General features: G+C 36.2%; 1 protein-coding gene and 1 long non-coding RNA gene across 2 annotated transcripts in view; one reads left to right on the forward strand and one right to left on the reverse strand.

Moving 5' to 3' along the window:
• Window positions 1-23483, forward strand: part of efna3a (ephrin-A3a) — a 130356-nt gene that overhangs the window by 101193 nt on the left and 5680 nt on the right. The window contains exons 2-3 of the mRNA XM_065287630.2: window positions 12805-13106; window positions 18169-18234. Of these exons, the coding sequence (XP_065143702.1) occupies window positions 12805-13106; window positions 18169-18234 (368 nt within the window). The remainder of the gene's footprint in view (window positions 1-12804; window positions 13107-18168; window positions 18235-23483) is intronic.
• On the reverse strand, window positions 19228-21132 carry LOC135771692 (uncharacterized). The gene is made up of 3 exons (XR_010542988.2): window positions 20420-21132; window positions 20263-20307; window positions 19228-19954 (listed from the first exon to the last, which is right to left on the reverse strand). It is a non-coding gene; the product is annotated as an uncharacterized lncRNA (long non-coding RNA).

Here is a 23483-nt window from a genome sequence, read left to right on the forward strand (position 1 = left end):
TTATATATATATATATATTGAGGGTAGAAAATTTACAAAATATCTTTTGGAACTTGATCTTTACTTAATATCCTAATGATTTTTGGCATAAAAGAAAAATCTGTAATTTTGACCCATGCATTGTAGTTTGTGAATCTGGGGAAATAAATTCAAGGCCCTGGGAAGTTTTTGAAAATATACATACATAGATACAGGTCATTGAGAGTGCTTGAATTTATTTTATGCAAGAAGTAATCCATATTATTCCCTGTGTAGTGTAGGATAATATCATAAAAATTCTAGACTTTTTAAGCACACGTGCTAAACTGTTCACTTTAAATGCTTATATTGTCTCGGGTTACATATGTAACGTCTCGGGTTACGTATGTAACTGTTGTTCCCTAAGAAGGGAACGAGGTGCTGTGTCTCTCTTGCCATACTGCATGGTCCCTGTAACGCCATCTTTGGCAATATTTCAGATAGCGATATACTTCCTTGCTCCCGAGTCACCCTATCTTTGTCATTAAGCATCAGAATTGGTTGAATTTGATAAACACATTCAGAAGCACTTACCCCTGGAGGCGTCCCCAAAGTGTCACAGCAGTGACGCAGCGCAAGTTCCCTCAAAAGGGAACTGTAACAATGTATCTTTAAAGGTAACACGATGTAACCTTGCTCTCACTTGAAATGTGTCCCCACATTTTGTCCTTGAATTTGAAGTTAACTAAGGTGTTGGAACCCTGATAGAAATGCACGCTTTTATTAAAGCAAAAGGCAGACACACCAAAATATATTCTGTACATGCTGAAAAACAGAAATAGTTATGCTAGTAAAATAATATTAGGTATGTAATGAATAATATTATATTAAAATGCCAAAAAAAGGCATTTTACTCAGACCTCTGAAGCCCACTTGTACAAGATTCTTCTGAGATGCTTTACATCCCATTTCAAAATGAATACGATATGCAAAATGAACTGGAGATAAAGTGAAATGAATGCTATTAAGGCTCGGTAGAGCACACAGACGCTTCACCTTTTCAATCTCTCAGAGAGGAATAAAGGCGAGGGAGAGCGAGGTGTTTCACTGTGTGCCCTCCATGAATGGCTCTGGAGCTATTTCTTCAAAATGAAAAGTGTCAAGAGATAAGACACCGGAGTTGTCGTCCACACAGACATGAAAAGGTTGTGTATTAAGTTCTCTCATACACATGCCGGTTGTACAGTGGGCTATTTTGTTGTGCAACTCATTCACTTATTACTTGAGTGTTAAATAAGAGAACTTGAGCGGGTTTCTGTTTCAGTGTTTAGTTCACCCTAAAATGAAAATTCTGTCATCATTTTTTCATCCTCATGTTGTTCTAAACCTGAATTAATTTCTTTTTTTTATGAACACAAAAGAAGATATTTTGGTTAATGATGGTAAGCACACAGCTTGTTGATCATTGACTTCCATAGTAGGAAAAACGGTTTTATAGTAGGAAAGTATTATGTAAGCAGGGCTCGATATTAAGGCTTGTCCGCTTGTCCAGGACAAGTGGATTTTTTGAAGGACAAGTGTAAGAGAAAATTAGTTGTCCGACTGGACAAGTTAAATTTCAAACAATGTTACTTAACGTTATGTGCTGTTAACGACAGAGCAGAACACGCAGCGCAAACACCGAGCGGAATATTGAACAGAGAGCGCAGCGCGCCGACACACACACACGTTTACACTTTGCTGTTATTGTTACTAAACAAGCTGCGCGCGCATGAAACCTGATCGCCGAACACGGAGGGGCGGGATGGCATGGAGTGGAGTGGAGAGTGATGTTTCTTCAGGCTCCGGCGTGAATATAAATGACAGACACTTCAACCGTGTTTTCGTCACCGTGTGTCAAAAAAGCCGATTTAAGTCCGTATTTTTTCTCTTCTAAAGTTCGGTAAAAACACATAATGGGCTTAAAATCTTGTTTAAGAATCTGTTTTATAATGAGAATCTTTCTTTCAGCGCGCCTATGTGTTTTTTAAAACATGGTAATGTTTTGCTTTAGTGTTTTAATGTCAGACAATCATTTAAATGTGGGAAAAATGAAGAGAAAGGCAGCAGATATAGCATCCTTCTTCAGAAAGAGTAGCAAGAAGCAGCCAAATTAATCTTAGTAAAATACATTTCAGTGGCCTACAAAATTCACGTGATTTTCTGGTCTTTATAGTTTTTTCAGCAATGGGAGATATATATTCTGGTTTCAAAGTAAATTTCAAAAGTTTTATTTTTTTTAATAGTTTAAAAAAAAAACTAGAGGTTGAATTATGACTATAAATTGTATGTTAATCTCAATTCATTTTTAATTGAAATTAAAGTATTGTAGCAATTGTATGTTATACATCATTGTGATTAATGCACCTATAATACTTATTTTAAGGTTGGATGAAAGAGATTTTATATGCCACCCCAGAGTAACTGCTGGCCCCTGCCTGGCCACCCCTATGAAAAATCCCTTGCCATCAGCCCCGCCACTGATTATCATAAAAATAAATTATATTATAAATCTTTTCCCGGACAAGTGACTTTTGTGCATGGACAAGTGAAACATAAATTGACTTGTCCGAAGGACAAGTTCCTCAAAAAGTTAATGTCAAGCCCTGATGTAAGTATTTGATAAATGATGATGATGGTGAAGATATTTTGATAAATGATGATAAGCACACGGTTGATGGTACCCATTGAATTCCAGTGTATTTGTTTTTCATACTATGGAAGTCAATGAGCTGTGTGCTTACCATCATTTATCAAGAAAAAATTTGGCTCCCCTTGTGATGTCAGAAGGGGATAATACCCCCCCTTAATCTGCACAATCCAACCACGGCACTACTATTATTGAAGAGATTTGCTCACACCTTCAAAGTGTCAATTTTTACATGCTTTAATAAATTATCTATATGGTATTTTGAGCTAGACCCTCACATATGTACTCTGGGGACACCAAATACTTATTTGACATCTGAAAAAAAGTCTTGTGAAATGTCCTCTTTAATAGAAACATTTTTGGTAGAAGTTTTGATAAAGATTCATTAGGGTTGAAATAATTCTTCTTTTTATTAACCTTACAGCAGTAAGGGCAAAAATTGGTGATTTAAAAATGGGAGTTATTTTGTTTTTTCCAATAGATGCATTTATAAATTTTAATGTAGGAGGCTGACTGTTTATTGTATTGTTTTTAATCTAATTGCCTTTTTTCTTTGGATTGCAACAAACTGGATATTTTGTCAGCATAATAAGATTTATTCATTATTGTAATTCATTTATATAGCAGATTAATTTCATTACGACAGCGAATCATCATTCTTGTCTGAAAGAATAAGATTAACATGCTTGATGGGGAAGTATTTCTACATAAATTGTATAGCGGGGCATAATACATCACATCATGAACAAGATGAACGATTGTCAATGCATGATCAAGCTCACTTATAATGGAGATAGTTTTTGACACGCATCAGTTTTTATGCTCCTATATGTGGGCAGAGACGAATCGCAGTCAGTAGTGAAATGGCTTACAGTAACATTAACTTCTCCATCTATAGTACTTCAGAGGAGGAAGATCATAAGCTTCAGTCTTTACTCTCATAGTTACTGAATTGCATCATAACTTATTTTCATAAAGTTAACTTTGCTTAAGTTTGTTGTCTGCACTGATATAGTAAGGATCACGGCTTTGGCTTGGCCTTGTTGTCCATGCTGATATTTGCAAACTGGTTTCAAAATAAAAAGTAACTGTGTGACAAAAAAATGTTTGCTGGCAACATAAAAGTTCCAAGAACCATGAACTTTTTAAAGGGACAATAAGCAGGATTTCCCCCATCTAGTGGTGAAATTGTATTTTGCATTCAAACTAATAGTGCTCTCTAGCGCCTCGCTTTTCCAAATGCATGTTGCAACTACGGTAGCTGTTATGTGCTCATTCATCTCCTTGTCCGTTTCAGCTGGTTCACGTGTTCTGAGCGAAAACGATTTGCGGTAGGCTAGTGCTTTTTATCCCTCTCTCTCTGCTATTATAGTTTTTCAATATGGCGAAACTCCTTGAACAACTCTTATGGTTTTGACTTCCTTAATGTGGGTTCACACCAGAGCGAGTTCAACGATTTGCGCGAGTAGATTACATACAAAGTCATTACAAAGACGCGATCAGATGCGTCCTCGCGCGGGGCGATGCGAATTACGCTATATGGGCGGCGCGTTTGCCGCGAAAACGCGCTATTCATCTCAAACGCATCTTGGAAATTGGAAATATTAATCTAGAGCGAGTAACGCAATGCCCTGCGTTTGGTGTGTACGTAGCATAAGACTTCATAGTTTTAATTTAAAGAGCACCTTAAAATGTCATACGTTCGATTCCCAGGGTATACACATAATGGTAAAATATATACCTTATAACCAAGTGTGCCACACACATCCTAAAAAAGTGAAGCCAAAACGTTTCAATTGCCCCCTGGTGGCTGCCTGCAGTATAGGTCATAAACCCCGCCCTCTCCATGTAAATGAATAGGATGTGAGCAATTTAAATGCAATTTAATGGTTTTGTTTTTTCAAAAGATTGTTTCTATTATTTAAGTAAATGTTTATTATGTTGATATTTTTAAGTGTTTTTTTTAAAAATAAGTTTGGTTTAAGTTGGTTATTAGATTATAAAAGGTTGCTATGACTTGATTTGTGTGTGGACGGGGCCTTGATACCACCGTTCCACTTCACGATCACTACTGCGCAGAGTTTGGCTCCAAAAGACATCATGAGGGCCGTTTTGGGATATTTTGGCTTAATTTCTTACAATGGAGATCTATAGAGACGTGTTGTACATATACGTCTATAGAGACGTGTTCTCCCTCTCTCTCTATTCATGTGAATCATTTGTGAATTGTCCCCAGGAGTGAATTTCCTGTGTTAGAGCTTTAACCTTTACAGAAAATCCATCACAGTAATAGCCGGCCAAGACTGCATCAGATAGCATTTTTACAATGTTTAAAGTTCAAAAACAGTGTACACAACACTACAGTTATATATGACTGTTTTATTGTGTGGACTAAAGTGGATATTGAAACATTATTAGTTTATGTTTCTAAAACTGAATGTTTATTAGATGATTCTTTATGAATACTTCAGCAGTTGTATTTTTGCTTCACGACCCAGAATTCGCATTATACAGCATACATCAAGTGGCGCACTAAAACTGTCTATAGTGCAAGGGTAAGCACAATATATATATATATGATCAAATCAAGCAAACAAATAGCAGGGTGAAAGCAAAGCGCGTAAGCTGATATCATTATTTACAGATAGAAGAACAGAAGCGCTGTTAACGCTGAAGACTTATCGTCCGTCTGTGCGACCGCCAGCAAAGTTGTCTGACTAATCATGTTGTCGTTTCCAGTCCACCGAGAGAACTATGAGTCAATCATAACCGACAGATCTTCATCTGAACAACAACAACAAGTTGAAAGTCATAACATTGGAAGATTTCTGTAATGTGTCTTGATAGATTGTGTAAATTGAGAATTCACTTTGGCAGTTGTTGTACAAGACTTTGGCTCTAATGCATTTTTGCTGGCGGCTGTTTATTGTGTCCTCACACGATTATTAGCAGGATACATCACTTCTATCTATATCGCCTCATCTACACTCATCCCTCTCTCTCTTTCTCGCTCTGCCTTCTAACTAACAAGGTTTTCCTTCCCACTGAAAAGAGAATGATGATGAGACAGCAGAATGGAGGAGTGAGAAAAGAGAGAAACCGGAAAAACCATTACTCAATTTTCACACTTCAATACATGTGCACATCCCTAGGGAGTGTTCAATCTCTCTCTCTCTCTCTCTCTCTCTCTCTCTCTCTCTCTCTCTCTCTCTCTCTCTCTCTCTCTCTCTCTCTCTCTCATGGACATATAGTTACATAACAGTTTACCCATACATGTTTATGGTACAGTACTGTACTGTACTCGTTCAGATCTACAGATTACAAAATGTGTTTTGTACTGTAGATACATAAATTGGGACATGCCATAGACTTTTGTTGTTTTTAACTAATGCTACTCTGAAGGAAAAACTGTGCATAAAAATATTTGTTGCATTATGAATATTTGGAATGAATGGTACTGTTAGTTGTTTGTTTGTTATGTTCATATGTGTCAAGCATGATTGATTTCAATTAAAGTAGTTGTGCTATAAAAATCACACAAGCTTCTATGATCGCTCTGTAACTAGCACCGGTGTTGTGTTTGGACTTTGGAGAATGAGAATAGGGTTTTGGAGAGGACGGGTGGCCTAATTCAGTCTAGTGGAAGTTTGCAAAAATATATATTTTCAGTGGAAGTTTCAGAACATCCCTGGATTTGGTCAGAATAAGACTGCCAGTCAAAAATTCGGACACATCTGCTCATGCTTTATTTGTAGAGCAATTCCAGTGTCCGTAATTTCTCAGAGAATGTATTTATTACCAGTATATTAAACAATATGTTTATTTTTTCCTAAACCCATGGTGAAAGAGTCCAGACATCAGAAAAATATCAGACCATACTCATGTTTTTATTTTACTGTAGGTAAGGGAAATATACATGTTTTTGGAGGACAACATATTTGGAAGGAATTGGATGAATTAAATGAACATCAGAAGCAATAATACCCAACATATGGAGAAGGGAGGGCTCTTCAAAGAACAAATAATATTTGTTTTATTGTAATTTACGTTTGCGCTTTTGAGGAAGAAACAACATTATGGATGTGACATTTCACCGTTATGAATGAGACAATTCTGAAATCTGCCCTTACCGGAGTATGGAAAATATTTATGGGTGATACTCATGAAATCCAGAATATTTCCTATAAAATTATTTACATTTTGTAGATTATAATTATCAAAAATGATCATTACCGCAACATGATATTACATTAAATATATGCATTTACAAATGTTTCGGTAATGAGAACTAAAAAGTTGTCTAGGTACTATGACAAACTAAATTCAACTTTTATCTGGAGAGAAAAATAAAAACTGCTTACCTGGTAGCCATCTTGAGTGTCACAGTCAATTATGTCCCTTCCAACAATTTTTTTTTAAAATGTTAGTCCCTTAAACAATGATTGAAAATTGTTGCGGAGGATGAGAAAATTTTTCTTGGACATATTTACATTTCTTATTGTTGTCTCTACATTTACCAATGATGACCAAATACCACATGTTTTTTTTTTTACTGTAAATGTTTATAGTATAACATGCACTAAAGCTTTTTATTTTTTAATTATAAATATTTCCATGTCAAAGAACCCAAATCCAGTCATGGACACGTTGCGGTAATGAAAATTTTCCCTCTAAATGTGGAAAAACAACAAAATTGCTTTGTATGATGTCATTTGAAATTATGCAAAAAGGTACATGAAGAGATGTTTGTAACTGTATGCTTCTTATTTTGATACTGCTTACACACACATTACACACACATTTAATATGTAAACAAAAACTTTTATTCTGCATACGATTAGTCGCAACTAATACGCGGGCGGCCCTAGTATACCTTCGGCTTAAGCATTGGAAATTATGCAGTAAACAAGTGGAAAATCTTTGCCAAGATTACAGCTTTGTACTTTCTGGGCATTCTCTCAACCAGCTGTATGAAATAACCAACCGGGATGTTTTTAAACAATGTTGATGGAGTTCCCAAATTTGCTGGACTCTAAGGTTGTTTTTTTCTCACTGTCCAATCCAACTGATTTATTAAAAAAGTCAAAAATTTAGTTTTAGGATCTATTTATTTTAGTCTACAACCATTTCTAAGTATTTAAAGGACAAATTCGGTATATTTGGTAATGTTTTCAGATTGTTTATGATGAAATAGAACGGTTTTGACTGAAATATGGACATATGATGCTGGCCCGAGAATTTTCGGGTGTTTCTTGTATCACCGCCCACCTTTATAATGGCTATATAGGTGCACAGGAACAATCCTTCCTAAAATGCATTAAACTTTCGTTTACAAAGACGTGAAACTCACTGAGTGGTCAGGGGTGTTCACTGATATGCTCACACAAAAATCGCTGCAAAAGAGGCTTTCAAACAGGTTTTATTGTAGTTTTTTCCAACTCCATTGACTTGTATTAGATGTGCTGTGAGGTACGGTATTACTCCGCGCCGGGAACTTTGTATTCTTGCAATTGGCAAAGGTGGATTATCGCCACCAACTGGGCTGGAGTGTCTATTATTCAAGCTCTCAACGGAAGAATATACGGGTGTGAGGCGTTTGGAAAAATAGGTCCACAAGTTTACAACGAATGCTAAAACACCTGTTGGAAAGCATCTTTTGCAGCGATGTTTGTGTGAGCATATCAGTGGACACCCCTGACCACTCGGTGAGTTTCACGTCTTTGTAAACAAAAGTTTAATGCATTTTAGGAAAGATTGTTCCAGTGCACCTATATAGCCATTATAGAGGTGGGAGGTGATACAAGAAACACCCGAAAATTCTTGGGCCAGCATCATATGTCGAAATTTAGGTCAAAACCGTTCTATTTCATCATAAACAAACTGAAAACAGGGCTTTAAGTGTAAAATACCGAACTTATTCTTTAAACATAATCAAAAGGCTTTTAGGATCACAAGAAAATTTGATTGGGCGTCCAAACTGACAGGTATACACTCTAAAACATGCTGGGTCATATTTAACCCAGCTTTGGGTCAAAAAGGGACTATGTCTATGCTGAGATTTAGCTTACCCAACATGCTGGGTTGATTTAACCCATTGTTGGGTCAAATATGAAAATTTTTTGGGCTAATGTAACCCATTGTCACTTTTTTACCCAAGGCTGGGTTGAAAATAATAGTAGTATACTGTAAGCCCACACACACATTATTAACATCATCATCATCTTCAAAAGTGTGTCATCTACAGCTCCATATCACTTTTGTGCCTTTTCATTTCTTGTTTCCTGCACGCTCATTTCATCGTAGCAAATTCTTTCATCTTCTCACTTTATCTTTCTCTCCTCTCACGGTTGCTCCCTCTCCATCTCCCTAAATATAGCTGCTTTGAAGCATCCCCCAAAAACACACTGCATGACAAAAATTCATTCTGAGGGGGTGTGTGTATGAGAGAGCGAGCGAGCAAGAGAGAGAGAGAGAGAGAGAGAGAGAGAGAGAGAGAGAGAGAGAGAGAGAGCGGTCTAATCAAGGGTGTGATTGCCATCTGTTGCGTATTGATAAAATGCAAAAAAAACTGATTAAAAGAATAAAAAACAGCAGATGAAGGCATTGTTACTGCATATCTCTTGACCCATGACACAGCCCACACCCACAAACAGCCACATCATGCACTAGGAGATATTTGTGGCTATGTAGCACTCTCCTCATTTATTTTCCCTTTATTTGCAACAGAATATTTAAAGGAATGCATAATAGTTTATCAAAAACATTACTGCTGTTTTTTCTAAATTCATGTCGTCTTAGATTATCAAAGTGTAAATCTGGTGTGCAACAGCAAATCTACAGAGAGTTAATGCTGGAAATTTACATTTTAAAGCTCTCGGCAAACATTAAACATAACAATGTTTATATTCATTTATTGTACATGATACATTTTGTGATTTTTAGCTGGAATAGAGTCATATATGGTTTCAGGAAATTTGCTAAACCTGCAATCAATATTATAGAAGATTTCAATATGAGCTCAAACATTAATCATCAAATTGACCCAAATCAAGATTATTTTATCCATACAATCTACAGTTTACAGCTCTACAGTCATTTTAAGAGTTGTTTCATTTGTTTGCATTGCATTTTGATGTCCACTAAGCAATTTTAGGACAATATTTAAGAGTTAATTCTAGTGTTGTAGTACTCAAGAATGGTCTTAGTCTTGTCTTGGTCTTGACTGCATTTGGACTCGGTCTTGTCTTGGTCTCAGACTAAAGGAGGTCGCACACCGAACACGCAGCTCAGTGTCGCGTCGAGTCACTCGGAGGTATCGTATACCGGAAGTGCACATTAAATAGCGCGAGCTTACCCTACAGTCACATTAGCTACAAAAGTGAGCGACACTGAGCGACATGCACTTGCTTGATGGGCATTCCTTGGCTAGTATCTAAAAGCGGTATCAAAAGTCACTTCAGAGGTATTGTTAAGTTACAAGAAAGATGAAAAGTATTTATTTCTCTATAAAAGTAACAAAATATATGAGATAAAATGCCAAACTTATCGAATATATACAGAAATACGCATTTTACGAGTTCGCCTCACTGACAATAAAGTGGGACTGCTAATATGCGTGAGTGGCGTGCTGTTCCGGGGCGAAGGTTCCGAGCTCGGGAAATACCCCCCGAGTTCGGAACGTTCGTCCCTTGACCGGGGAAGGAGCCCGGGCCTGGGGCGTGCCCTGACCCGGCTTATCCCCGGTACTGAGCTAAATGTACGTAGTGAGGCGAAGGGGTGGAGGTGGGTTTGCGATAATTCCGGAGAATGAGGGTAAGGAGTCTTGATTATTTATAGAGCTGGTACTAAGTTTGTTGTGTTGATTAGTGATTGATAACCAGCTGTGTTCATTGCTTAATGATCGAGAGCCAGCCATGTTCATTGACTGATCAGCTCCTCCCAAACCTTGTTTATAAAACATCATTTTCCGCCATCTTGAATTTTTTCTTCGACTCGAGCCACAGACCTACGTCATGCTGCCCCTACACTCAGATTGGCAGTCACTTTGTCGCATCGCTCAGCATTTGCATAAAATAGCCTTCTTGTCTATTTTGGCCCACCACGGCCTGCTTTTTTTCTGGCAAACGGCCACTACCATTGAAAATGAATGGTAGCCTGTCGCTCTGTCTCTTGTAGCTCATATAACTGGGGGGTGAGTCAGATAGCATCTACTTCAAAATGCAAAATATACGTTAGCAGCTAATGTTAATCGTTAATGATTTGGGACAAATATGATGTTATTTAATGTCAAACTATGTGAGTGGCGCTTTGTGGCGGGACAGGGATTTCAGCAACTTCCTGAGTCATAGCTGGGCGCTGCGGACAGGCACCACCTGTCGGCGCCGGTGTGCGTATACTCATATAAAACATTTGTTCGATTTTTTTAGAATGCCGCGGCGCTGAACTGCATGTCCTGTGTGACCCCCTTTAGAGGGCTCAGATTTTATTTTATTTCATATTTTGCTTCAAATGCAATCAATAAATTGTTTCTTATTTAATTTATTTACTTAGTTTTGGACCAGGTCATAAATGAATGGCGAATTGGGTCAAAAATGGCAACAAAATTAATACAAATGCCCAAAAAATTCAAGATATGATTGCAAAAAAGTACTTGAATGATGTTGTTTTTTATCATAACGCCTTACATAATTAAGCAATATCACAAGAGCAAGAGAGCTCTTTTTATGAATATGAGTATGATTGCAAATGTATCAGAGATTTTACATGAACATTAAAACTGTTTCTAAGATGTAATCCACTTACTATTTACTTCTTGTTAAAATTTTTGATCTATTGAAAATATCAGCTCCTTAGTGTTTGGCTTGTGCAAAGAAATAAAAATTCACATCTGCATTTACTTTTATTGTCATTTATTATGTCTTTATATAGGTTAGGGCTATGTAAATCTTTCAAATCTTTCAAATGAATTTGAGTTGTGCTGGTCTGGTCTTGATCTTGTCTTGGTCTCGGTTTAGGGTGGTCTTGACTACAACACAGTTAATATTTAAATAAAACACAACTGGGAACTCCATCAAATCTCCTGAGCTATGGAAGGGCAACCAATAAGTAATACATGTTTCCTTTGGGTACTCATCTTTACAAAGTTACTGCAATAATCCAGTGCAAAGCAGTGGCTGTAGATGTATCTGTACACAGTACATAAGAAGAGGAAAGACAAATAAATGTGAAGTAGCTAATTGAATAATATACATTAGAAAGCAAAAATACAACACTGCACGCAGTCGTAAAGAACAAATGCAGGAGACAGAAGAGAGGTTAGCTAGATGTGTGGAGTGAAATAGAAGTAGTGGGTGACATTTATGATCCTCGTTTTGTAATTGAATAATAATCTCCTGCGGGACCTGACCTAGAAGCGTGCAAGTGTGTGTATTAGCATGGGTTTCTATGTGAGCTCGTGCAGTACAAAGAGATTCGAATAAGAAATGCGAGTGTGAAATGAAACACTGCCCCCTGTTGTTTGATCTGGGCCTTGCAAATAATAAGCATGAAAAATTGTGCTTTTTAACAGCCTTTGGCAAAGCATTGAAATATAACTGCTTTTCCGTTCAAGCATGACTTGTACGTTTTGTAAAGGTCAATGAGATAAATCAACCTCCCTCTCTCTTCTTCTCTCTCTCCTTTCTATCACTCTCTTCACTTTTTCTATGCGTCATTTATATAGACTGAAATGTCAATGTTCAGAATAGCATAGTAATAGCATACTGTTGCTGCAGGATATAGTATTTATACTTTGCACATTCGTTCTAAATACCCGGATGACCTGATAATGTTTTTTTTATTTACACGGTCAACCGACCTCAATAGTGTGCATGTTTTTCTGCATCCCACAATGCAATGCACTTGACTTGACCTTAGGTTTTAACTGTGATGGATGGATCATAAATAATATCAGTTTTTGTTTCATTCATTACTTGTAACACTTTTATTTCTGAGATGATATATGGTTGCCGCTTAGGTCACATGAGGTCAATGTACAGTAGCGCATCCTTGTTTGCATCGTTTATTGTAAAAATGTGTTAGCATTCTACATTTAGTGACAGTATTTTTAATACTACTACTTTAATAACAATAAACTCTCTCTCTCTCTATCTTTTTAGCTTGCGGAGGGAAGGCTACACCGTCCAGGTCAGCGTCAACGACTACCTTGACATCTACTGTCCACATTATAACCAGAGCCAGCGGGGGTCGCTGGAGCGGGGCGTGGCCGAGCAGTACGTTCTTTACATGGTCAGTTACAGAGGTTACCGCACCTGCGACCCACAGATGGGCTTCAAACGCTGGGAGTGCAACCGACCGCATGCACCCCACGCCCCAATTAAATTCTCTGAGAAATTTCAGCGTTACAGCGCTTTTTCGCTAGGGTACGAATTCAACGTGGGCCACGAGTACTACTATATATGTAAGTAAACATTATGGACAAAGATATAATTTATTAAAGGGTTCACCTGAAAATTTACTTCATTTTTTCATGTTGTTACAAACCTGTATAAATTTCTTTGTTCTGATGAACACAAAGGAAGATATTTTGAGGGATGTTTGTAACCAAACCGATTAGAGGCCCCATTGACTTCCACAGTAGAAAAAAAAAAAACTATGAAAGTCAATGGGGCCTCTGATCGGTTTGGTTACAAACATTCCAAAAAAAAAATATTTCTTTATGTTCATCAGAACAAAGAAATTTAGACAGTATACAGGTTTGAAATAACATGAGAGAGAATTTTTGGGTGAACTATCCCTTTAACATTTGCTGTATTGTGTTGTTTGTTATTGTGGCTACTTATACAATGGTTCTGTTTACGACGCTTTAAAATCACAGTTTTATGGCATGAATAAAACATTTAAAGAATTTCCAAGTAAAATACATCCAGCTTGTTTCATGCTGGCAGGAATTATGACCACAGTCTTCTGTGGAGTAATTTTATATCACTGTAATGCTGCATTATATTAAAGTTTTTCTGGCTGTGAGTTCAATGCAAAATAGTTTAAATTTTAATGAACACGCTAATACCCATTTTGGATTAAATTATGTACTTCACGAATGGAAAGTACTTGATCTCATTTGAATATTTTCTATTCATTAAGAACTTGATTGATTATTCATAACGGCGATCTGGATTGAGTGCCGAACAGCCACACGTTTACAAGATCATGTTAGGCAAATGAACAAAGTACAGCTACAGATGTTTTTTTTTTGTTACAAACTAAATGCTAATTTAGTTATTTTCTGTGGTAATATTATTTAACAGTTATTTAACTCAAAAAAGCAGTCAAGCGAAAGAAATAACTTCTCATTATAAACAATTAATAGTCATTTACTCAAGGTCATGCTTTTATCATACCTGTACGCCTTTACTTTCTATTTGAACACATTGAAAAATTTTAAGGGAATAACTGAAAATTTTTCATCCATTTCCCACTAAGCTGTTTTATGGCTTTTAAAGAGCACCTATTATCCGATTCACAATTTTCTTTGGTGTGTAAGTGTGTGTTAGTACATGTTAACGATATGCAAACGATACAAATCCCAAAGTAAGCAATGACGCGAGTTTCCAACTTAAATCTCTTTCCTTGGATTACAACGAACGCAAGGATTGTAGGCAACTTCCTGGGCCAGTTGACGTGGACACAACGGTCATTATTTTAATTCCGCCTGCTTTTGACTCACAGCCTGTTAGTAGCCTTCGTATATAAATAATGAACTACTGACTAAACCATGATTCAAACGCACGTTTTGTGCAGTTAGAGTAGCACTTGTTGTTTGTCGTTTCTATGATCACAAATGCAGACATGGTTTTATGTTTTAGTATCCTTACCTTACCAATCTGTTACGTCCTGCTCAACAGGGCTCCAGACTGCCCCCAAATGGTGGCATTTTGCCCCTAAAATTTGAGAGTGTGCCACTGAATTTTACATCCAGTCGCACATGTGCAACCAGTAAATTTGACCTTTTTTTCCAAAAGTGCACAATAAAATGTGACACTGAATTTGAAACAGCACATTGTAATTTCAGCATCTATCATCAAGTATTTATTATTAATACAGTGGAAATTAGTAGAAATGTGAATATTTGGTTAGCATGTTGATTTACGGTGTGTGCCCCTAAATTTTCTGGTTGCGCTCCAAAAATTTTCAGTTGGGGGCCACTGTGCTCCTAGTGAAAAAAGTTAGTCTGGAGCCCTGCTCAAGCTGGCAAAGTTGATCGATCAGCTTGGTCATCTGCATTTTCTGGATCAGATTAAGCTTGTATTGATAAGCATTGCATTGGGAGCTGATATTCAAAAAAAACATAAGGAGCGTAACTAGGGTTGCCAACGATCCCATATTAGCGTATTTTGAGCCTAATTTATCTGTCCAGTTTTTTTGACTGCTACGCTGAACCAGTGACTGATATAACAGGCTGGTTCAACTTCATGTGGCGCCACAAGTACATAAAAATCCAGCGAGAGCAATTCAAAAGATCATACAGAGGAGACTGCTATCGAAATTCTGTCACTGCACTTTGATGTCATCCACCAGTGCTGTGTATGACATCAGCAGTGCTGATCACCACACTTGTTAATGATCTCTGACACTTTTCAAACAATCACAGAACACTTCAAACACAATTAGTATATGTTTAAGAGGGTCAAATAATACGATTTCATGTTTGCTTTTTTATATATTGGGTTATTTAGCTGTTTGTGCATGTATAAGATCTATAGTTACAACGTTTGGTCTCAATTCTGAAGAGATCGCTACCCCATACCTGCCTAAAACGCCTCAATCTATAAAGCCCCAAGGCATTTACAACTTAATTAGGACATTCTCACAGACTGTAAGTGTGTTTTAATTTAAGTTTTTGATGTTTAATATGAAGGGGTTAACATTTTATTTACCCTTAGTGCAGGAGTCACAAGTGTTTTGCATTAACTCATTCCCCGCCAGCCTTTTTTGAAAAGTTGCCCGCCAGAATTTTCCCGCCAAAAGTTTCACAAAATGCCTTCCAGGAAAATTTTCTTCTAAAAATATATAAACATACAAATATATCAAATGAAAGAACAGACCCTCTATGTTTTCAAACAAACAATAAACAAACAAACAAAACGGGGGGAAAACGTTTCGTCCCATCTATTCTCTGCTTATAAACTCTTAAATATGGGTATTTTTCTTTAAAAATATTTTTTTTTTTGCAAAAAGCTAAAATAGTTGCATTTTTGTGAAGGAAATTTGTTAGATATCAGATTCAGAACAATGATGAAAACATACACGGAGTGTAAAATTAGTTAATAATTTTTTGCTTCAATTTTTTTATAAATTGCGTAAGTCGCAGTATTACAGATTAACATAAAAACTCATCAGGAACACTTTCATGCAGATAACTCATCAATGGAGTTAAAGGTAATGATTCAATTAAAGGACTGTGTTAAAAGTACCTGCTGTAAATTAACATACTATTAATAAACCTACCGCCCAGCAAATACATAACGTTCCCTTACCGTTTTTCCTTACTTACCTAAAAATAAAGAAATTTTCCGGCTAACCAATAAAAATAACGTTCTGGAAACCAAAAACTAACATTAGGGGAACATTTAGAGAACCAAAAATTGTTATGTGGGTATATGTTGCCCAGGTATAAGAGTTATAAATTAATATTTAATTAGGAAATAAGCTATCAATTTAAAAAAATATATATTACACGGTATAAACAAAACTATATCCGCACTGGTGACGACAGAGGTGTTCAGGCCAATCACAATGTACTGTTTAGCTGGACAATCGGAGGGCACTTCGCCTTTCAGAACGATGAGCTTTGTACAAAATCAACATGTGATTGAGGCAGGGCATAGATGAGCAACAATAATGTACGGTGTGTGGAAAATAATGTGTTTTTTTAACCATAAACAAAGCAAACACATTGTATTATACCAAATACACAAAATGTTGTTTTTAGCAATGAAATAGGTGCTTTTTAAAGTCACAATGAAACGTTATTAGTGATTGTCTTATTTTCAAGGGACTTGAATTCCTCCATCGAGAATTGATTGGATCATTGGAAGTTGGGTCATGTTGCTATTTGCTAATCGCTACAATCTTTTTGTCCGGGCCCCACCCTCGCGCCATTCCTCATTACCGGAAAGATTGTTTTAAGTAGGGGAGGAGATCCGCATTTTTGATTAAAGATTATGAGGTCACACTTTTTTTTAAATAATGAAGCTCACAGATATTTGTACATATAATATTCAAATATATATAGGGGTACTTCTGTGATGCTTTTTTTCTTTTAAAGTTGTGTACTGTCAATTGTCTTTCAAAAATGTTATTTTTGCGTTCCACTGAATATGACAGAACTTTTCTGTTTTAGATAAACTTTTCCTTTAATCCAGAATATTCTTTCACTGTTCCTTTGCCGGTAGTAACGGTATGCAGTAGTCATACTTCATCTAAACTCTGACAGGGAAGGTTATTACACAAGCAAATGCATACCAGTGAGCAGATGGAGCTTTAGTGCTTTGTTCAAGGGGACGCTGTTAGCAGAAGTGCTTTGGCAGGATCTTTTCTTTCATGATGTGAAGAGGACAATCATGACCCCTCCTATCCAGAATTCGGCCATTTTTTACAGTTATACCCTACAAATGTAGTTACCAACACAATTTGGGAGGGGAAATTGTTTTTCTTGTTATGAAATGATAGTTTAAAGGTACAGTAGACGGCTGGTTATTTCAAGCATAGCATGTTTCTTTGGTGTTTTCTGAAAGTGGAAATAAAAGACAACACTAAAGGACACAAATGCATTCCATTTGCTCTCAAAACTGCTTTGTTGGTAAAATGGTGACAGTGTTGCCAGCCTAAGGAGCTTGTTATCAGGATCCGGACATTACTGAGGGCCACTCACCATCAATCTTACTGGCATTTGGGTCAATCGCTACCAATTAGAGTGCACCCATCTTGATTGAAAACGTGTTTTTTAATGCGGGCTATAAAGCTAGTGTTAATAGAGCATTGCTAATGATGCTATTCTGACGAACATCTCACCTAATCTGTCTTCTTCATTAGCGTGCTATCTAATTGCTGCGACCGCCAGGTTATTAGTGATAGTATGACAGCCAACGGATTTGACAAACGATATCGCTTTCAGTCGTTTCTCCGATAGCGCTGCCCGTATGCTTGTCAAGCTTAAAAGCAAGAAACGTTATCTTTGCTGGAGCTCAGGGGACTTCAGGTGGAACCAATTTATAAAGTACAGACGCTATCTTTAGTTCGTGGAAATTGATAATTTAATAATCGTATACACCATATCTTTATAAACAATGTGATCCAGTAAGTGGAATGCTTTAGATAGGAACAGTATATAGGCTACACACCACATATCGGATAAAATTATAGTTGGTCAGTCTGAACATAGCAATAAAGTATAGAATGTCAGTACACGTTATTGTCCAGTAGGGGGCAGTAAGTTAATGTTTATGTTTTATATCCTACAGCTTCACCGATCCATCACCATGGACACAGCTGTTTAAGACTGAGGGTGTTTGTCTGCTGTTCAACAGGTAACATTGTCATATACAGTACAGCAATCATACACAGACAGATATACAATCAATCAACATAAGACAATAAACACAATAATTCATCTTGTATAAAATAACACTGATAAAAAAGAACAAACTAGAATAGAATAGGATGGGACAGAATGGGACAGGACTGGACAGAACAGAATATAATATAATGACAGACTATGGGCAGACTTTGATAGAATAGAATATGAAAGACTAGTAGGGGAGGGCGGGGCACTTTTTGGTTTTGGCTCAATCATTCAAAAAATATTCGAGTTTGATGAATTATATTTTTACACAAGCAACACACATTTCTCTGCTACAAATTAACATTTGAAGTTTGTCTACTTACCATTCTTGGACAATTACACCAAACGTGACAGAAGTGCAAACGTTACAACTTACCCAATAGGTGGGGTTCATTGTAACAGGCAGGGGGTTAGTTGTAACGCTTGCTAAAAATTACGTTTGTGGGCAAATATTTCAATACTATTTTGTCTACTGTATATACTTGAAGTGGATATTGTTTTTATATCTGTCTATAATATCCACACTATTCATTCCTCCGGCCATTTTCTTAAAAAAAGTTCAATTATAAATGGACACAAATGTCTAAATATGTGAGGAAAAGCATCACAATTATGACAAAAATTTTTTATATGTGACCCAGTTTGTAATAACCATAATACCAGGGACGTGCACAGGGGGGTTGCTCAGGTTGCACTGTAAAAAATAATATGCCCCATCTACTCAATAAAATTGTGGCAACAGATTACAAGCAATATCATTAATTACATTCAACAAATCAAAATTGATTTAGATTTACTCTATAAACTCCTTAATATTAGCATATTCAAAAAGCCAAACTGCAATTTGCAATTAAAAATTTTATTAAAATTGAAACAAAAATATTGGGTATACTAGACAAAGATCTCGCACTATACAATAAAAAATATTATGCCATATCTACTCAATAAAAGTGTGGCAACAGATTACAAGCAATATCATTATTTAAATTCAACAAATAAAAATTGAGTTAGAATCATACCATAAACTCTTTAATAGTAACCCATTCAAAAAGGTTAACTGCAATTTGCAATTAGAAATTAATTTCAATTTAAACAAAATATTGGGTATACAGGACAAAGACCTAGCACTATACAATAAATACTATTCAATTATACTATTTTAATTTAACATCATCCATTAATAATATTATTAGTAATGAGTATTATATCTGATTTCAGAATGACAGACAAAGATGAATCAATTCTTATTTTATTGCAGTCAAAAGAACAGGAAAACATCTCATTTTTAATGGTGTATTTGTAACAGTGTACACTTCAAAAAGTATTTTACAGTCTTTAAAGAAAACTGTCCACATTTCCAGACGAAAGGTTCCATGTTTGTGTTCTGTTACTTTGATTCACACCCAGAAAATCAGACAGCAGTTTAGACTTACTGTACTGTAATCAGTTTATAAACTTTGAAGAATCCAGCTCCAAGAAAAGTTTCTGAAACACCTGAAAAGATGCCTGGGATACTGGAGATTCAATGCATAGATCCAATCCAATGAGGATAAAGCCTGCCCTGGGAACAACTTTAAGGCCTCGATAACAATTCCAGCATCCCTTGGGCTTCCACTCCTAGAAGATCCATTCTTTACAATTACAGCCATCACAAGCTGCCCAAGTCCCGCCTCTTCATCATTATCCTGCAACATTAAACAGCAATTATTTCTTAAAACCTTTATACATTTATACAGCTTGAATACTGAAATAATCAACACATTAAACTTGTATATTAAAATGCTTCGAAGAAAACTGATAATAAATTCTCATTAGAATTACAAATAATATCAAAACATGTTTGAAAAGATATATAACCTATATAATTAGGTCACACCATAGGATGCAGTCACATATTTATTTGTTAACCAAGTTACTCATGTGTATATACAAACACATACACTATATACACAATATAATATATACAATACATATTTTTAATAATATTACTCACCTTTTGTTGTGAATATAGTTCTCCCTCAGCAATGTTTCACGTTGCCTGCAGGAAATTGCAGTAAAATTTTGTTAATAGGTCGCAAAATTAATAATGTTAATTTTACATTATGTAGAAAGCTTAAACATTTTAAAAAGATAACGAATATCTTCCTCACCTTTTGTGGAATTAAATGAATAACGTTGCATTTCCCTTCAGTTTTGCTTCAAGTTTCGGAGGGCAGCAGACAAATCCAGTAAGACGTCTTTGTCAAACAATTCAGTCAGCCACGCGAACTTCGCAATTGAACACACAATTAATATACAGCGGATAATAGTTTTACATTAACATTTGAATCGAATACTTTGTGTATATAATTAACACAAAACTAAATAAACCGAAAAAGACCGCAGTAATGTCCAACTTATCTTTAAAACACGAAAGTCCTCAGAGCGAGCGAGTGGATGAAGAGAACCCACCCATTCAGATGAACAATATGATTGGTCAGTTTTTCTGTCACTTAAAATGAGTTACAGCTGGACAACCAATTGCAGGCCGTTTCTGAGTTCGAAGGTTCAGACTGTGCAGACGGCATTCTCCATTAAGCCTGGTTTGTTTAAGTTAACTAAGTATTACATTCGCAAGTCATACGCATATTACAACAATTTACGATTAACTAAGAATAAAAGTCAACTTGTTAATATGCTGAAATAAGACAGTCTTGATGACAAATGCATCCTAGATATGCGACCTCCTAAGGTCCTAAAGCTGAAGTTATGTCCAAACCCAGTTCGTATTAATCCTTTTGTAATTAATATTTACGAATTACAAACAAATTATACATAGAAACACTGCTTATATACTTATAAGACCAAAGATTGCCCGTTAAATTTACCCGAAATGAATTTTATCCACAGTTTAAACACTACATTGACGTCACAGCCAGCTGTGATTTTCAGCCAGACTGGCCGAGGTGAGGCGCCGTTGTCCGGTATATATGAGCCCTAAGCACCGGCTGATTATCTGGAGCTCCCGTCGCCAAAAACTCGAAGGAAATGTTTAAATAGGCGATATCTTTATGAACCAACTGCATATTCTTGTTTAAAAAACATACATTCTCGACTGAAATGTTTTCAAAACTTTGATTTTTGGCACATTAACAGAAATATTTCCTAAATCCGTCTGCTCAGCTCTCACAACCTACATATTAACTTGAACTGGTTTTTCATTTAAAACAGCTCATTTGTATTACGTTGGATTTATTCAGTATTCGCTACATGCGCAGATACACAATAAGAATAGCTAAATCCTTCACAAAAACAATAAGTTGTTTTTATTCCAGTTCTTTTTAAAGAATTTTAACACAAAAAAATTACCAAACTACATGAAAATAATTTTATTAAATAAAGTTTACATATTCAATTTCATCAAATCTACAAGCCTGCAGAATGACTTTTTACAGTGTGCCCGGGCAACTGCCCATATGCCCTTCTCGACTCAAGTTGCCCTTCCGAGGTGGAAAAAAATAAATTGTACTTTTACTTCGTTTACACTATGCAGCGTTCCTTCGTTACTGTATTTTAATTAATTACGAAATTTGTATTTTATTTTTAAATTGCTATCTTGTGTTTCTGGAGTATTCGCGAATTAATGACTCGTTTGAGTCGATTCCTTACAAAGTGTTGCAAATAAACGAGTCTTTTGAGTCGATTCTTTACAAAGCGAATGGGCCAAACGTTTAAATTGGTTCGCGAATCAGTTTGAATGAATTGTTCAGATCGCTGCAAAAACGGAATCGTTCGAAGCTGTTTTACTCGTAACCTATGTAGAAACACGCAGAATATAACCAGTGTTGGGTGACGTGGAAATTAATTTACCAATCTTTTAACTAAAAGCAAAACTTCACACATGTACCCGCCATTACATACACGCGACCTGTTCGTCGTCAGACACAGTTAAACGCGTGCAACCTCCAGAAGCATTGCAGCACATATTGAAGAAAATCCATCGATGATTGACGTCTGATTCGCTGTATACTGTACTGTATATGATGTAAGTGATTCTCACAAAACACACGTGACATGACAACGTAAGAAAACATGAGTTTTGTCTAAAATCATTTTTATGTAAGTGTAAACTGTCAATGTCCTCAGACCATCTTAGGAGATTCCAACTTTATACATATGCAAAACTGTTGTCAGTTTACTTGTCTGATATTTCAGCTATAAACTACATCAACATTGACACTAGAGTTAATTTGAAATGCTTGTCTATTCTGTGTTTGTATTATTTTTTCTGTACTGTTTGTGTATGTTGCAGTTTTACACATACTGTAGAAGTGCCCTTCATAAGTTTTCTTCTGTTTGTTGTGGAGTGAAGAAATGTTTAAACATAAAAACATGAGACAAAAGTACAGAATCTGTCATATTATTTTTTTTTAATGGTCACTGAGCTGTGTCCTGATTGTTTACAGATGAAAAGCATAAAATGTGTAGGATCAGTTTGATTCACTTATGTGCATTTGTGTACAACACACATAAGTCAGCATTTAATGCTGTTGTTCTTTGTTGTTAAAGAATGTATGTGTTGAAAAATAAACAAAGGTTAATAAAATGTGACATTCTAAACTTCTGACATACTGATACTTATCTTACCAATTTCTGGTCTCCACAGCAAACAGAAAAATCTTGTCTTTACAGTTCTGATACTTATGGAGGGCACTGTATTGTGTGTGTGTGTGTGTGTGTGTGTGTGTGTGTGTGCGTGTGCGTGTGCGTGTGCGTGTGCGTGTGCGTGTGCGTGTGTGTGTGTGCGCGTGTATATCTAGATTTATTTTTTCATGAGTAACTAGTAACTCGCTACTTGAGTATTATTTTCATTGCATACTTTTTACTTCTACTTGAGTAATTATTTATTTAGTTACTTGTATTTTTACTTGAGTAAAGTTTTTGGCTACTCTTTCCACCTCTGTTAAAATCTTCATGAATCTAGGCTGAGTTTGCCACAGTTAAGCCTAAATAATCAGACAGATAGCAGCTAGCTACAGCTTGGAGACAAGCAGCCTAGGCTACAATTTTTTTGGTAGGCATTAGGCAAACATGTTTGCTGATTTTAATAAAGACCATGTTATTCTCAGTCCTTCATATAGGCCGTGAGTTAAAAAAAATTTTTTGGGGGGTGCCCTTTATTTAAGTCAGAGCAACTGCCCCTAAAAATTCCTGTGCACGTCCCTGCATAATACA

The sequence above is a fragment of the Paramisgurnus dabryanus genome, chromosome 19, assembly GCF_030506205.2.
Source record: "Paramisgurnus dabryanus chromosome 19, PD_genome_1.1, whole genome shotgun sequence".
Classification (NCBI taxonomy): Eukaryota; Metazoa; Chordata; class Actinopteri; order Cypriniformes; family Cobitidae; genus Paramisgurnus; species Paramisgurnus dabryanus.